The sequence below is a fragment of the Sebastes umbrosus genome, chromosome 4, assembly GCF_015220745.1.
Source record: "Sebastes umbrosus isolate fSebUmb1 chromosome 4, fSebUmb1.pri, whole genome shotgun sequence".
Classification (NCBI taxonomy): domain Eukaryota; kingdom Metazoa; phylum Chordata; class Actinopteri; order Perciformes; family Sebastidae; genus Sebastes; species Sebastes umbrosus.
Window position 1 is genome coordinate 9,845,684 of NC_051272.1, and position 16,297 is coordinate 9,861,980.

Below are 16,297 nucleotides of genomic sequence, written 5' to 3' on the forward strand. Positions count from 1 at the left end.
GTTTTGTTTTTGTAATGATGATGTACTGAGGTGTGTCACACAGATACTGATATTGAAAAGATGCAGCTTTTTATATTGTACACTGTTGTAGTCTAATTTTTGAAACACTTTCTAAAGAAAAAGGGAGTTCAGTTTTCTTTTTGAAGAAGGATTTGAAAGTGGAAATGACAGTTCTTTATGAATCAAGACTCCATAGTCTAACGATGGCATGTTTACATCAACTCGAACCGTGGCCTTAAAATCGAAAGTCAAATCGAATCATGCCACTCCTATAACTAAGTCATGGAAATTAACAATCATTCATCTGTTTTAAAATGCATCACTTTATGCTCCCAAAAGCTGTTTCTGTGGTGAAAAGGAAAGGTAATAAATCAGAGAATTCCTTCTTCTGTCCATACGCACGCTCTGTCTCTCAATTCAGTTCAATCCAAATAAGCGTTACTGGTTTGGATGTGGATGATACATTACTGACAAAACTAAATCACGTTTAGTCTGTTAATTGACGTTTAACCATCTGTATTTAATTAATTTCTATTCCTGATAGAAGCGCCAGCATTCAGGGTCCACTGATGCACTTTAGTCTCCTGTAAATTACATTTATATGTTATTAATTTGCAACAGCAAATACTTTTCAAGAGAAATGTCATGAAACTTTTTATCGACATGCTGAGGAGACTTTCATCACATTTATATGCAGAATTCATTGATAATTATTTTCCTCCAGTATCCACTCGTAGCGACTGAAGCATTATTAAACTTTGGTTATGTTTAGACACTCACAGCGCTCTGTTAAGGAAAGATCATGGTCTTGGTTAAATACTAGCAGACTGGTTGCGTTGACTCTTATTAGCATTTAGCTGAAACCATGATCTCTCGCTAACATTAACCAGCTTGCTTTTGTTGCCTGAACCTACTGAACATAATCCAGGCGGCAAATTATGTTTCTCTCAAAATGTATTAGACAAAAAGAAATAGTAGAATTTAAATTTAATTTCTAGGAAGCAGGGTTTGACTCATATCACTGTGTCAAGCTGAAAGTCGTATTACTAATTTAGTGTCGGAAAAGGACTTCAGTCGGATATGCAGATGAAAAACACCCCAATTACTTAAATAATATGCAGCAAATAAAAGTCAAACTATTGTGACCATTTGTGAAGCTCAGAACCTTCCCCCTAATTGAACATATGGCAGTGCATAAAATAATAATAATAAAAATCACTTGAAAATAAATAGCAAAACATAAAGTTAAAAGAAGATATAGATTTACAATGAAAATATAATGAAATAGATAAATAAAATTAATTAATTAAGTGAATTAAATTAGTTTTGTTGACACATTAGAGTCAAAGGTTTCTACAGAGGGAATGTTGGATATCTCTTTTTATCAATCCACCAAATACTGTCAACAGCCACATAAAAAAAGCAATTTTCACCATGTTTTTAAGAATAAAATGTTGTTTAAATCAGGCTATGAATGATATGAGTGAGTAAGGAATCCAATGGTACCAACCATGTCATACTAGCTTGTCATGAAGGAGGATAAATAACGCTCCAAACTTACACTAAATTATGGCGAAGAAAAACTGGCATAGCCATTTTCAAAGGGGTCCCTTGACCTCTGACCTCAAGATATGTGAATGAAAATGAGTTCTATGGGTACCCACGAGTCTCCCCTTTACAGACATGCCCACTTTATGATAATCACATGCAGTTTGGGAAAAGTCATAGTACAGTCAGCACACTGACACACTGACAGATGTTGTTGTCTGTTGGGCTGCAGTTTGCCATGTTATGATTTGGACATATTGTTTATGCTAAATGCAGTACCTGTGAGGGTTTCTGGATAATATATGTAATTGTTTTGTGTTGTTAATTGATTTCCAATAATAAATATATACATACATTTATATAAAGCAGCATATTTGTCCACTCCTATGTTGATAAGAGTATTAAATACTTGACAAATCTCCCTTTAAGATACATTTTGAACAGATAAAAAATGCGCGATTAACTTGCAATTACAATTTTAATCATTGACAGCCTTAGTTTAAATATGTAAATGAGGCATTATCTAATGCTTACTTTTGGTGAATTTAGGAGAAATCTACAGACACAAATAGACAAAGTAGTAAAATAATGTATTATGGATGTTTTCTTTCCACTAGTCTGAAAGAAGACATGTTATGGAAGCAAAATAGCCTAAAATCTGTGTTGACCAGTGCTTGAAAAAACAATTTTGCCTGGGGTGTAAAATTATTTCTTTCTGCTTTTTTTCTGTTTAATCTGATTTTATTTCTCCTGCAATAGTTTCATAAATGTCACACATGAATTCAAACATCATACTGTAAATGTTCATATATCACTTATGTTATACTTTCTGGCCTTTGAAACAACTAACAACATAACAATCATCAAAAATATTTCAGGCCAACATATTCTGATCTTTAACAGATTTTCATTTTTCATGGAAATGAACATGACAAACTCGTGGCTTTACTTGAAGTATAAACTGAATCTTCAAACAAAGTCCTGCTTGATAATATTTTTTATATTTTGGTTATTTTTCAGTCGTGTCGTTGTGAAGGAACAGAACATCTGCCTGTAGGTTTTTGTCCAATAAATGGCTGACCTGCGTGACTGCGTGCCTTTGTTTATTTAGTTCTGTTCACTTGTCAATTAGCAACGTGAAACCTCCCTGAACCGCCTCGTCTGCGCTCAGACGGAGCTGGAGGTGAGAAAAGCTTCCTTCATCAGTGTAATTAGATGAAAGGAGGCAGCCATCTGTTGACGCTGACTGATGTCTTGCTGCTGCTGCTGCTTCCATCTTCCTATTCTTCTTCTCCCTATTATTTTTTTTTCTCCACACAGTTGTCCTTGAGATTGTTTCTAAATGTGATGACCGCCCACGTTTTACATCTGCAGGTACTGCTTTCCCTTTGGACGACCAGATGGGGCCCTGAAGGCAACGCTCTCCCTGCAGGAACGGGTAGAAACACATTAAAATACTTGTGCATTTCAATTATGTTTGTACAAATGTGAGATTTTCTGACTGCTGGTAAAATCTTTACATGTACAGAGCAGGGCCCATAATTATCAAATACTTATGAATTATTATAATTATCAGGACTTAAAACGCTCAGTTATTTATAAAGGTTCATACTTTTACTTTCAGCAAGAGGAATGATTACTCTTAAAGGGATAGTTTGGGTGTTTTGAAGTGGGGTTGTACGAGGTACTTATCCATAGTAGGTGTATTACTTACAGTAGGTGACGGTCGGTGTGCCCCCGGCATCGAGAAACAGACAGGAGCACTGACACCGGAGCAAATCAATACAGTGCTTTGGACGGGGACGGCAGAAAACTGTAACTCTGAGAGTTTTTGACCAGTTCAGAGTGATTTCCTACTCAGAGACGCTTTATAACTACGGGCTTATCAGAGAAACTAGTTTCTGTTCTATATTGCTGAATTCTTCCCTGAGATGTGGCCGTTGTTTTTTGTTGTTTCAGGTTTTGATGAAGGATATCACCACGCCGGTTCCTCCAGAGGAGATGAAGAAACTGGTGCAGAAGTGTCTGGAAAAAGCAGCTCAAATCAACTACAGTCAGCTGATCGAGTACGCGCAGATCAAGGGTGAGAGTTTTAGCTTTTAACCATTCAGATGTCCTTTCAATTCTCTTAGTACATGACTCCAAGTCACTATAGGTAGGTTTCAATTTGCATATAAGAAACCCCAACATCAGATGTGTAAATCCAGTTTTTAAAAATCATCTTCACGTTGTGGTACGTGCTACGTCTTCTACTGTAGACATGCTGACACTCACCGTTACTGGCCTTCTCTCTACATTAAAGACCCCAAAAAAAGAAGGAAGAGCGTGCAGGGGTCAACATAAACAAAAAGTCCAGACGGAGGACTGTTTGTCCTGAGGCTGGGGCTAGAGGACATTCATGGGATCATTCAAATCAATGGGGCAGCAAGCAGTCAGCTGAGGTTTATGGGAAATGTATTCTTTTGTATTAATTGAGTGTTTTGATTTCTACCCTGGCTGTTTCCTACCGTGTTCGGCCCTTCAGCGGATGCTCAGGCAGCTCCGGAGAAAAGACTAGAGGACATGATGCGACTGGGAGAGCTCTGCATCGAAGTCCTGCAGCAGAACGACGAACATCACTCTGAGGTATTTCATTTATTTTTATCTATGCAGTTTGTTTCAGGACAGCTCTGCCTGACGCTCAGCTCTCATTCAGCTGAAGGAGAAAATCTCAAGAATGATCTTTGTGGTTTTGTTCCAACATCAAAGCCTAATGTTTGACTATTGTGACTAGCTGCACCCGATTCGACTGTTATCAGCCCATTAAATGTTCTTTATCAGCGGTTATGAGCCTCATAGATGTGGGTCAGTAGGTGACTGCTACACCTACTACGTTGTCAAGGTGAAAGAGAAACTTAAAAGCAACACGTTCTAACTAAGGGCTGTCAATTGATTAAAATAATCACGATTATAGCAAATTAATTACACATTTATCTATCTGTTCAAATTGTACCTTACCCATAGAACCCATTTTCATTCACATATCTTGAGGTCAGAGGTCAAGGGACTCCTTTTAAAATGGCAATGACAGTTTTTCCTCGCCGAAATTTAGCGCAAGTTTGGAGCGTTATTTAACCTCCTTCACGACAAGCTAGTATGACATGGTTGGTATCAATGGAGCCCTTACGTTTTATAGTTTAGTTGATGGCAGTATCTTCACTCTAGCTTTAAAACTGAGCCCACTACAACATCCGAAAGATCGATTGCGTTAATGCATTAAATGTTTACTGTAAATGACAACATGTCAGTGTTGTCTGCGTCGTTTTTATCACAACAGTTTAACTCTGAAACTCTTTTCTTCCTCTGAATTTCATCTTCAGCAGAAACTCTGTTGTCTTTTTCTTCCCTATGAGTGACAGCAGCAAAGACGCCATGAGTCACTTGATCATTTCATTAACGTTTTTGATCACTTTTCGCAGCACTGTCCATTTTCTTCCTTTGCCTGTGTTGGCAGTGAAAACAACGCCCACGGCCCATATGCATGCCACAGTGTAAAACTGATCAATCATAGGTGTTGAGACGTGGCGGTTTGATCGGCCCTAAGTGGCAGCGTGGCGCTCAGGCATCTGTTTCTGCACTATTAATAACACGCCGCGCTCTGCCGCTGCCATGGCGACCGGTGTATCTCTGCCCCGAGCTTCAGATGTGATGTTAACTACGAGTTAGAGGCTTTTTGCCACAAGCTGTCACCGCTTAAATTAGAGATGGATCATAATTGTTTACTGTCAGCGTCAACGTTCTTGCTCCGACTCGTCGTTTATTTTTTGTCAGTGTTTCATCGCGATGATGTCAAAGTGAAGACGCTGCTTTTTTGTCTTTACTTTCCAGACATATTTTAATATTCGTACACAAATATTGCTCATTTTAAAAGTTAAATTGCTGGACGCAAGACAACTACTGCGTCACTGAAAAGTCCATTCTCAGTTTATGTGCTTTGGAGTTTGCAGTTACATACTGGACCCTGATTGGCTCTAAATTAGTTGTGATGTCACAAAACCCTGCAGATACGCCCACATGTTAAACTCAGATTTAAAGTGAGCACAGAGAAACATTCCTCCTTCAAGTGATAAATGTGAAAACAAACTCTACACAGTGAAACTCAAACATCTCAGTGAAGGAACAACAAGCAAAACTAGGGCTGTCAAAGTTAACACAATAACGCGTTAATGCAAATTTGTTTGAACGCCGCTAATTTCTTTTTCGCAATTAAATATTTTAAACGATTGACAGCCCTACACGAGACTAATCGCTCACAATCTCGTGACAATACAAAATGGAAGAAGTAGAAGAATCTTGCACGTAAACACGCAACATATAAAATCTAAATCTTATTATTTATCTGACTGTCCTCTCTGTTTCTCTTGTTTCTATTCCACCGTGGGAAGGGAAGAGAGGTGAGTTTGTTGTGTGAATGTTTCAGTCATCATTTGTGTTTCTGTTGTATCAATGCCGGTTTGTCAGACCCTGTTCTTCATGTGACACTGCCAACCGTATTTTTGTTACCTTTGTTGTGTATCAGTTAATGTGTTTCATGGCCATTGGATTGTTAAAAATCTTCTCCTTTCCTGAAAAACCTAAATGCAGAATTTCTTTATGCCTCTGTGCCGTCAACAGCCGTTGTCGGAGGTATTATGTTTTCGAGTTGCCCGTCTGTATGTCCGTCTATCCGTACATACAGTACGTACATCTCACCCATTCTTGTGAACGCAATATCTCTGGAACACCTGGAGGGAATTGTATTACATTTACAAATGTTAGTCACACATGGGGTTGAAGGATTTCCCGTGATCATAAAACCATGACTGAATTATGAAATATTTTTTCTTGGGAAAAAAACATGATTTCTAAAAACAGAACTACTTTAAAAATTGAGCAATTATTCCAGTTTTCCTATTTGTTAGATTATGAGTTGGAAATTTGAGAAACAACTGTTGCTCATAAAATACACTTAACACAAAAAAAAGCACAACTCCAACCACACAGAATCATTTGATCCCTTTTTCTGAGAATATCCTCCTTAGTTATAATATATCTCGAGTGGTTATCAGGGAGCATAACTTGGATGAAAATAAGAAACACTGAGCCAATTTGGCGAGTTCTTTTGGTGGTTTGGATCATTGTTGTTGGATGTTTAGTTGTAATGTTTGGGCGATTTTCTGCCCTCGATGCTCCACCTGCTCTGCATTTACATTTACATTCTCACCAGTGAACTATAAGCTGCCATTTTAGCATGAAAAATATCTGGAGGAAACCTGCAGCTGAAAAGATGATCGAAGTATGAAGCCTTGGCTGTAGCGTGGCAGTGTTAATGAGGTTTGAAGAAGACTAAAAACACTTTGTTCCTGCAGGTATTTTACCTGAGAAACAGGATTAGATTAGTGGCGAGAATACACAGAACATACAGTAATGTCATTTCCCAGATTTCCCAGTATACCAGCGCGTTCTCACTCCCAACTTGTCAAATGCAGCAGCTTAGTCAGTGTCCCTACGCGTCAAAGTCCACGTACCCTTGTAGTGTCTAGGGGAGACTCCTTGGTACCCATAGAACCCATTTTCATTCACATATCTTGAGGTCAGAGGTCAAGGGACCCCTTTTAAAATGGCAATGGCAGTTTTTCCTTGCCAAAATTGTGCGTAGGTTTGGAGCGTTATTTAACCTCCTTCGCGATGAGCTACTATGTTATAGTTGCTATCAATGGATTCCTTAGGTTTTCTAGTTACATATGATGCCAGTATCTTCACTCTGCTTTAAAACTGAACCCTCTTCAACCTCCGGAAGATCTTTTGCGTTAAAGAAATTAGTGGCGTTAAAACTAATTTGCGTTAACGCGTTAACTTTGACAGACCTAAATGGGCTGCAACCACAGTCTGAGGATATAGACTGTAAATACCCTTTCTGCTCTTCTAGAGTGCTGTTATTATTCTTTTAGCTGGATTTGTAAGCACTGCAGCAGTCAATAAGAAACACAACCAAGACTAGAAACAGGATAAACAAGTCAAGACAGCAGAAATAAGGTAAACATGACGGAGAAAGGCCGTGAGAATATGTGTTCTGGTCCTGTTTTCATGAATCTGTGAGTGACAGGAAAGTGGCTTTCAGCTGACCGTTTTACAAATTTCATCACTCAATGGTAGCATGAATACCTGCTTTAAAATGAGGATTCACCTTCAGGTTGTTTGTGGATGACGAGGGAGGACAAATAGGGAAGAACATGCTTCAAGTACACATTCATATTGGAGTTGCGGTATAAACCACCTGCAGAGAATAAGTCTGAAATCTTTTCTATTCCTGGTTGTTTTGCTATACCTGTCCTACCTACGCAGTCAGTTCACGTCTTCGCCATGCAGATAACTAACCCTCAACATTTAATTGATGCCTTTTTTTGTAAAAAAGTTTTGTTATCTTCTTGTTGCAATGCAGTCATGAACAGCAGCTATTTTTCAAGGCATCTCTGCCATCCCGGTTTTGACAGTTGGCCCGTGTTATTGTCTCGGCTCAACAATATGGAAGATGTTCAGTAATGACGGTTGTTTTGTTGAAGGGAGGATGTGGAGGAATGGATGTCCTTGGTGCAACAATGCGTACATTAGCCCTTTACAGCGCCGACGCTCTTCTTCTAAAGGAATATTTTGGTTGTAAACAGGCTGGAGCTTCCATTACTCTTTCCATCGTTGCTTTTCCCCTCATCTTTATTCTCCTGTTTTCTCCTTACTGTCCTCTTCTCTTTCCTTTCTTCTCCGTTATTTTCTTCTTTAATTGCTCTCTACCTTCAGTCCTTTCTTTTTTCATTAATCCTTTCTTCCCTTCCTTTATCTCTTCTGTTTATCTACATTTTTGGTATTTGTCTGTTTCTCAATCCTTTTCCTACTCCTCCTTTTTCCTTCATCCTTCCTTTCTAGCTTTCTTTACTTTTTCCAATCTTCCGTTCTCTCTTTTCCCTGCTTTACTCCCTTCATTCTGACCCTCTTCAAGTCCTATTTTCTCTACTCTTTCCCTTCTTTCTTCCCTCCCTCTCTCTGCCCCTCCTTACTATTCTTCTTCTTCTTCTTCTTCTTCATGTCTCTGTCTTTGTCTTTCCTGATGGACTAATAGCAGCATTTTTTTACAATCAGCCGTTATTGAAATTGATGCCTTGAGAAGAAAGACTTGTGAGCGTTGAAGAACCGGCTGGTTTAATGCTGTTTGTTGTCAGTAAAAGGAAACTGAAAAGGCGCGTTTGAAAGGCCTGATGAGTCGTACTGCAAGGCCACGAGTACGAGCCGCCGCCGTGTCGTTTCTCTTTCTCCCCGTCTTACATCTACAAATACCGACCTGAGTGCATCAGCATGGGATTCAAGGCTGGTTGCACTTTTCTCTCACATGTCCTTTAGTCGTCAATAGCAGCGGTCACCAGAGCAGGCTAACCTCTGTCCACTGGAGAGTCATTCAGCCCGGATGCAACGGCACCTCTCGGCTTTTCTTCTCTTCTTTTTCAGTTTAAAAGCAGCAACTAAAGATATCTCACATCTGCCTCCATTTATTTAGATTTCTACAGCTTTTAACAGGTCATCCATCTTAATCAGATCAGGACGTTTTGGTCATCGAGACCTTTATAAGACATTAGACACACAGCAGCTGAATAGCATACGGTGCTTATAAAAGGGATTCACTCTCCTTGGAAGTTTCCATGTTTTATTTATTTACAACATTTAATGAAGTAGATTTAATGTGGCTTTTTTTACACCGATTCACAGAAAAAGACCATTTAATGTCAAAGTGAAAACAGCTCTCAACTGAGTCATTATATAATGCTAAACGTTTGCATAACCTCCATTAATAGGGCACACAGAAACTGTCACTGGTGCAGCCGTTTAATGAGTTAAATGGAGATCACCTGGCTGTAGTCAATGGGCTTTAAATGATTGTAGTATAAATACACCTGCTTCTGGAAGGTCTTCCACTATGAAGAGAAAGGAACACAATAAAAGGTGATTTTAAAGCCTTAAAGCCTTTTAAAGGCCTGTACGCAACGGGGGCGTGACAAATGCGAATTACTCGCCAGCGAATATTCTATGTCTAGGGCTTTTATTATGAAATACAAGTAAGAACAGAAGGAGTAGATCTGGTCTGTGTTGCCTTTGTCATGGTTGAAAGGAATAATAAAGTTTGCCGTCTTGGTTCGGACCCTCCGTGTTGTTGTTTGATAAATATAGGCTCAACCTGTTCCGCACAACGTAATTGGTTGTTTCTTTTATTAACGGTATGAAAGCTCAGAAAAATCATCCTTATTATGGAAAAAAATATATAAAATGCGCTTTTTCGTTTCGCACTTGATTGACCTGATTAAGGTTAGGGAACGACCATGGTCGCTCTTTAATGATGTCACTTTACTTCCTCCTGTGCTCATAATTACTTCCGCTTTGGTACATAAGCAAATGCCATTTTTCAGAATTTGCTTAAACAGCATCAGCTGTTGTGTTTCTTCTTGAGGGATCAGACATGAGATGCAGACATATCTGCATGTTAACAGAAATGTTCAGTAGTTGTCAGTAGACCCGTGTCTGTGTACTGAAACTAAGACAACTTCCTGTTAATATCTTTGACTGTTTGTCACATCTCTCTGTGTCTCTTAGGCCTTCTCGTGGTGGCCGGAGCTGATGGCCGAACACGCCGAGACGTTTCTGTCTCTGTACAAAGCCGACATGGACGGCGCTCTGCAGGTCCAGCCTATCGACTCCTGGGACAGCTTCCCGTTGTTCCAGCTCCTCAACAACTTCCTGCGAACTGACCGTGAGTCTGAGCTTTTCTCTAACAAAATGAGAACTTAATTAGCTTAAGAAGGCTACAACTGGGGCTTAAAACTCAATAAAAATAAGATGAATTGCAGCAGGAGTGCAATTAATTATTCTGTTTTTGTTCAGATTAAGTAACATCTAGGGCTGTCAATCAATTTAAGTATTTAATCATGATTAATTGCATGATTGTCCACAGTTAATCGCAAATTAATCACACTTTTTGTGTTGTTCAAAATGTATGTAATGTGTCAAGTATGAAATAATCGTATCAATATGGGAGTGGGCAAATATGATTGCTTTATGCAAATGTACATATATATTTATTATTGGAAATCAATTAACAAAAGCCTCGACATGGATAGACTAGAGCCAACAGCCAAAGTGTGACAGATGCTCACCGATGGTCGAAATTGTGGTGTGTCAGGGCCTTTAGAAAACTGTAGGCGAGAGGAAAAGTGGTGTAAACTCGGCATAAGTTGAGTCACTCGTGACCCACTCAGTTTCTCCTGATCTGGAGAGCTTCAGGATGTAGTTAGTTATCGACAGGGTCCAGAAGAGAAATAAATTTCTTCTTCATGTATGGCGGATTCTCTGCTGGTGTCTGTAAAGGCTTGTTAACGCTACCAGCTATACCGTTATGAGCCACACTACATTAGCTTAATGTAAAGTGCCAATCATTAAAGCTGTGGATCAACTCTCCTGCTCAAAATCAGTTCGCTCTGTGTGACATTTAAAAATGAGAGCAGATCGGCCACGCCTCCATCAATCTGTCTTTATACTGAACATGTGACCTTTTTCTTCTCTGATGACATGCCTCGTTACAATCGTTATTGCACATGCGATGAACTCCCGCCTGTCTCATTTACCGAGTGGAAAATTAAGCGAATCAAGTTCAACGCAGCAGGTTTACTGTGATTTGAGCCGTTGACCAACTGAGAGTCAGAAACAGTTCAGTGTTTCATTTCCTGCTGCCTGTAATCACAGATTCACTCTGCCAGTTTCTGTGGGCTCTGAACCAACAAGTGTCAGATCATACACACACACACACACACACACACACACACACACACACACACACACACACACACACACACACGCACAGGGCTGCTTCAGATTTTCTCCAAATTAAATTCGGTCAGTTTTCTCTCTGGTGGGGAATAAGAAAGTGAAAGATCCAAACTGAATCCAAAAAATGTCGTTCTAGTTTCACACTGATCTCACCACCAATCACAGACTGTATACATATAAGAAGTGGACGTAGTCACAGTGATGTCATCAATCGGTTTGTGGACTGCCGTTTTGGAGCCTTGAGTTCGGCATTTTGGCCATCCCCATGTCGTTTTTTCGCATGAATAATGTGTATGTACACGAATCAAATAGATTAAATTTTGTGACTATTTCACGAACTGCCGTGTTGGAATTTACCCTAAGAGCTAGTTAACGTTGGCTGTTAACAGCTGGTAGGCAGCACAGTCCTGTATGGAGCTAACAGCTAACGTAAGCTAACTCTCCTCCTGCCGATTTCAACACGGATTTGTTGTTCACAATGTCACATTATCAGGGGGAAAAAAAGGGTGCGTCCCCTGGACGCGTCAATAGTGAGTTTACTGCGTCCCAAACACATGGGATCACGTTAGTCTCTCAAGTCCTGATGGTACCGGTGGTACTACGGACAAACAAGTACCATCACATTTTCAGAATTTTGGCATTGATTTGGTACCGAAGTATCGGTTCTTGTGACATCCATAAACTCATGTTTAAAATGTTTACTGAGGTAATAAATCAAGTGAGAAGTAGGCTCATTTTCTGTACAATCAGATTTCTTTTTGCAACCAGAGGAGTTTCACTTTTCAGAACCAGAGGTAGCCCGCTGCCACCACCTCTATTACCTTCACCCCCACCTCCCACCACACATACACACTCCCACTGAGAAAAGGACATTTACTTTATACAGCCCATAGTTTTTTCTGGGTAGTGAATTCTTAACACCTTCAGCTGGAAACACTTTGTAACTGCATAACTTGAAATGATGAACGTGGAGAAATTTGATTGTTGCAACAACAAAGCTGGTGCTAAGATTCACCTGCACAGGAATAAAACTACACTAGAAATAAGAATTACCCTTGTGAACCGTCGCTGCCAACACTCAGCCACTGATGCATTTTAATTTATTTTCATACTCCCGCCCTTCATTGTTTGTCATGTCTCTAAAACTCCATCTTTCTGGGAGGAAAAGCCCCACACGGCACATGGTGTCGCCGCTAAGAGCGCTAATTAACACCGGTGACGCTAGAGAAAACAAGGCTTGTTAAGAGACGAGGTTAACAGCACCTCGCACGCTCCGCCGGGGAAGTAATTAACACAAGCAGCAGAGAAAGCTGTCGGGGCCGGAGGAGGGACACGATCACCTGACCCATCTACCAGGTAGGACGTTAGCACGACGTCAGCCTTCTGTCTCACCTCAGTGTCTTCACTCAGCTACTATTCATTTAGTCGGTGAACAGGAAACTTTTCAGAAGTTGTTTTTCTTCTTCTCAGCTTGAGTGATAATTGGTTACAGTTTCTACTAAAGTTTGATTAATGTAATAATGCAGTTCAGGTTAGATTTTTGTCCACACCATTTATATCAATGAGTGTAGGCTGAATATCAGAAACACCTCTCTGTATAACTCAAAACAGTTCAACAGAAACTGCAGCCACTAAAACGATCATCACCTCTGAATCATCAACACCTCGCTAAAACAGTTTCAATACAAACTGCATATTAAACTTCAGGTTATACTATGTTAGTTTTAGCTAGGTGTGCCTAATAAACTGGCAACTGAGTGCATTTGCTGGTCCTGAAGAAACTTTATTTCGTTTAAATTGTTTACTTTCTACAGTTGAAAAAACAACAAATTACAATTTACATACTGGACAACCTACCTGTTTCACCTGTACACCAACTAAACAACAACCCAACCGGTATGGAGGACTTGACTACTTGTCCATTAAAGTTGTTTTTGTTTTGTTTTTTATAAATTAGGGCTGTCGATCGATTAAGATATTTAATGATGATTAATCACATGATTGTCCATCATCTTTAAAGGGAGATTTGTCAAGTATATAATACTCTTATCAACATGGGAGATTTATGCAAATGCATGTATATATTTATTATTGTAAATCAATTAATAACACAAATAAATGACAAATATTGTCAAATCATAACATGGCAAACTGCAGCCCAACATGCAACAACAGCTGTCAGTGTGTCAGTGTGCTGACTTGACTATGACTTGCCCCAAACTGCATGTGATTATCATAAAGTGGGCATGTCTGTAAAGGGGAGACTCGTTTGGAACGTTACTTAGCCTCCTTCCCGACAAGCGAGTCAGGTTTATCTAGTTTCACATGATACCAGTATCTTCACTCTAGCTTTAAAACTGAGCCCGCTACAACTTAAAAATCACAAGTTGCATTAATGCGTTAAAGAAATTAGTGGCGTTAGAACGAATTTTCGTTTACGCGTTATTATCGCGTTAACTTTGACAACACTAATATATAACTTTAACTTAAACTTTGACTCAAACTAACTGCTTCATGTTCCACGTGCTGAGTCTGAACTTGGAAAAACTGCTTTTAATTTTAGTGCACCTCGCTCCTGTAGCAAAATACAGCACCTCCTTAAAATCAATTCACTTATTCCTTTTGAACATTTTAGAAATTTGATCTTATATCTCCCAACTTCTACTTGTAATTGTTTTATATAACTGTTTTTTATTTTACATTTTAATCTGTCAAATTATCTACCGTAATTGCAAAATTCTAGTGCTTTTCTACTTTCTTCTTTGTTTTTGTCATTGACTTGTTGTCAGGGGCGTCTGTAGCTCAGTGGTAGAGCGGGTCGTCCTTTAACCGCAAGGTTGGTGGTTCGAAAATGTCCTTGAGCGAGACACTGAACCCCAAGTTGCTCCCTGGGCTCGATACAGCAGGTCACTGCTAAAATGCTTAGGATGGGTTAAATGCGGAGGTAAAAGTTCATGTATGTATCTGTATTTATATGACGGTTCTAATAAAGTTTAAGGTTACGCCATTATTAAGTCAATTTTCACCGACACTAATGTATTGATAAAAGATGGAAGCTGAAAATAAAGAAAGATTAACTTTGAGATGAGATTTCATCACTTCCACATGATCCTCCCAATCAGTTTCCATCAATTCTGTGGATTTATGAATATTAAACCATTTTCTGGAGCATCTCGACACAACAAATTTCAGGTATAAGGAAATATCTTTTGGACACCCACTTATTTTTGTAATGTGCTTTTCTACGTCTCAAGGTCCCAGCGGTGCGAAAAAAAATGATGTTTGAAACTTTAAAGTGTGACAGACGTCAACATGGCACTGCTGTATTTCAGGTTGTTGTGGCATTTTCTTCCCTGATAAACAGAAGCATCTCACTGTGAAGATTTCATTCGACTGCTGGAGAAAAATCGTCTCATTGTTTCCTCCATCCGAGCCCTCCGTCGGCTCCGAGGCTTTGTCTCAGAGCCAGCAGAGATTTGGCGAGATGTGAGGCGTTATTTAACATGGCTGATGCCAAAGTACCTCGAATACAGTAACAGACAGGCAGGCAGATAGACAGACAGCCCAAGGGCACTGTTGGGAACAAAAAAACTCAGCGTTTCATTATGTGAAGAACACACAAATCTCTTTCTTTTGTGGCGCATATCTTTTATATTTTTTCTAATTACCATCCTCTGTTAATGCCGTAATTATTCCAAGTGTCACAACATTAGTCAACTTAAATTGGAGCGTAATGAGGCAATAGACGGAGCAGAAACACAGAATAGGCAAAATCATAGTTTTGACTGTTTGCACAAATGAGGTCTTCCCTCTTTGATAATTATGTCTGAATTGAGAGGAAAGAGATTCGTTTGAGTTCAATCCCAATCAGATACTCGTTGAGAAAAGTAAAAAAGGTTTGGAGGATAATGGAGTTTATTTAGAAGTTGCCTTTTTGAACCTCACAGTGATACAATATGAACAATCCTTGACTTTTTTTTAATCGTTCACAGCATTTTTTTTTAATATTTAACTCGTTCAGATGAATCAACAAAACCTCCGCAGTGACCGCCACTCGGGTGATCTCAGGTGACTCAATATATCTCATCAACTCTTTGAGGATTGTCTTCAACAAGTGTATTATCTCTCAGTTGTTCTGTAGATTATTTAAATGCTCACTTGATTGTCAGCATGTGAAGGCGAGCGCTTTGCGAGGGAGGCTGGTTTTCACTCTCTGGAGGGCAAAAAGGCTAGTGTTAATCATGACGGAGCAGAGCGAGAGGAATTAAAACTAATGAAGCCCTGAGAGACCAGCCTGCTCGCTTCTCACCCAACACTCTCTGTCTTTGTCTCTCCTCGCTGTGGACTGTTAGCGTCTCCGGGGATTTATCTGTCTGTTTCACTGTCTTTCTCAAACCCACAAGGAGGGGTTTGGGGGGTGTTGCAATATCATGAACACCTGTGCTGTCACATTCTGTCCTTGAAGTACAAATTCTACCTTTTGTACGGTTTGTCATGTTCAGGTTTGATTGAGACTTTCAGGGTTTTTTGTCTGGACCGCAGAGGGCCAGCCCTACAAACGCAAAAGTCTGTCACTGAGTGATGAAGTTACACGATCAGTCATCCGAGTGTTGGAGTTTCCTCATTGTCCGTTGATCTTTCAAAATAAAAAGGCGGGAACAGTCCTTTATGCAAATGAGCTCGTCCAGCACGATGCGTCCGTCTCACGAAACTTGGACCAAGCTGTCAAACTAGGCAATCTAGTACTAAACTGAAACCAGATTCAGCCGTGGCATAGCCTGTTTCTCTCTTAAAATGTTTTCAGAAGTAGATTTTGGTGGATTGTTTAGACGCAATAACAGAAAGTTTACCAGCAGGCCGCCGTGTT

The 16,297-nt window shown here is 39.7% G+C and overlaps 1 protein-coding gene across 6 annotated transcripts in view; it reads left to right on the forward strand.

Annotated features, from left to right (window-relative positions):
- cadps2 (Ca++-dependent secretion activator 2) overlaps positions 1-16,297 on the forward strand; it is a 206,068-nt gene that overhangs the window by 147,949 nt on the left and 41,822 nt on the right. For 3 of the 6 annotated variants that reach the window (XM_037767073.1, XM_037767075.1, XM_037767076.1), the window contains exons 15-19: positions 2,923-2,986; positions 3,508-3,631; positions 4,073-4,173; positions 5,973-5,981; positions 10,201-10,357. In XM_037767073.1, the coding sequence (XP_037623001.1) occupies positions 2,923-2,986; positions 3,508-3,631; positions 4,073-4,173; positions 5,973-5,981; positions 10,201-10,357 (455 nt within the window). The remainder of the gene's footprint in view (positions 1-2,922; positions 2,987-3,507; positions 3,632-4,072; positions 4,174-5,972; positions 5,982-10,200; positions 10,358-16,297) is intronic. The other 3 variants (XM_037767074.1, XM_037767077.1, XM_037767078.1) reach the window with 1 other exon arrangement.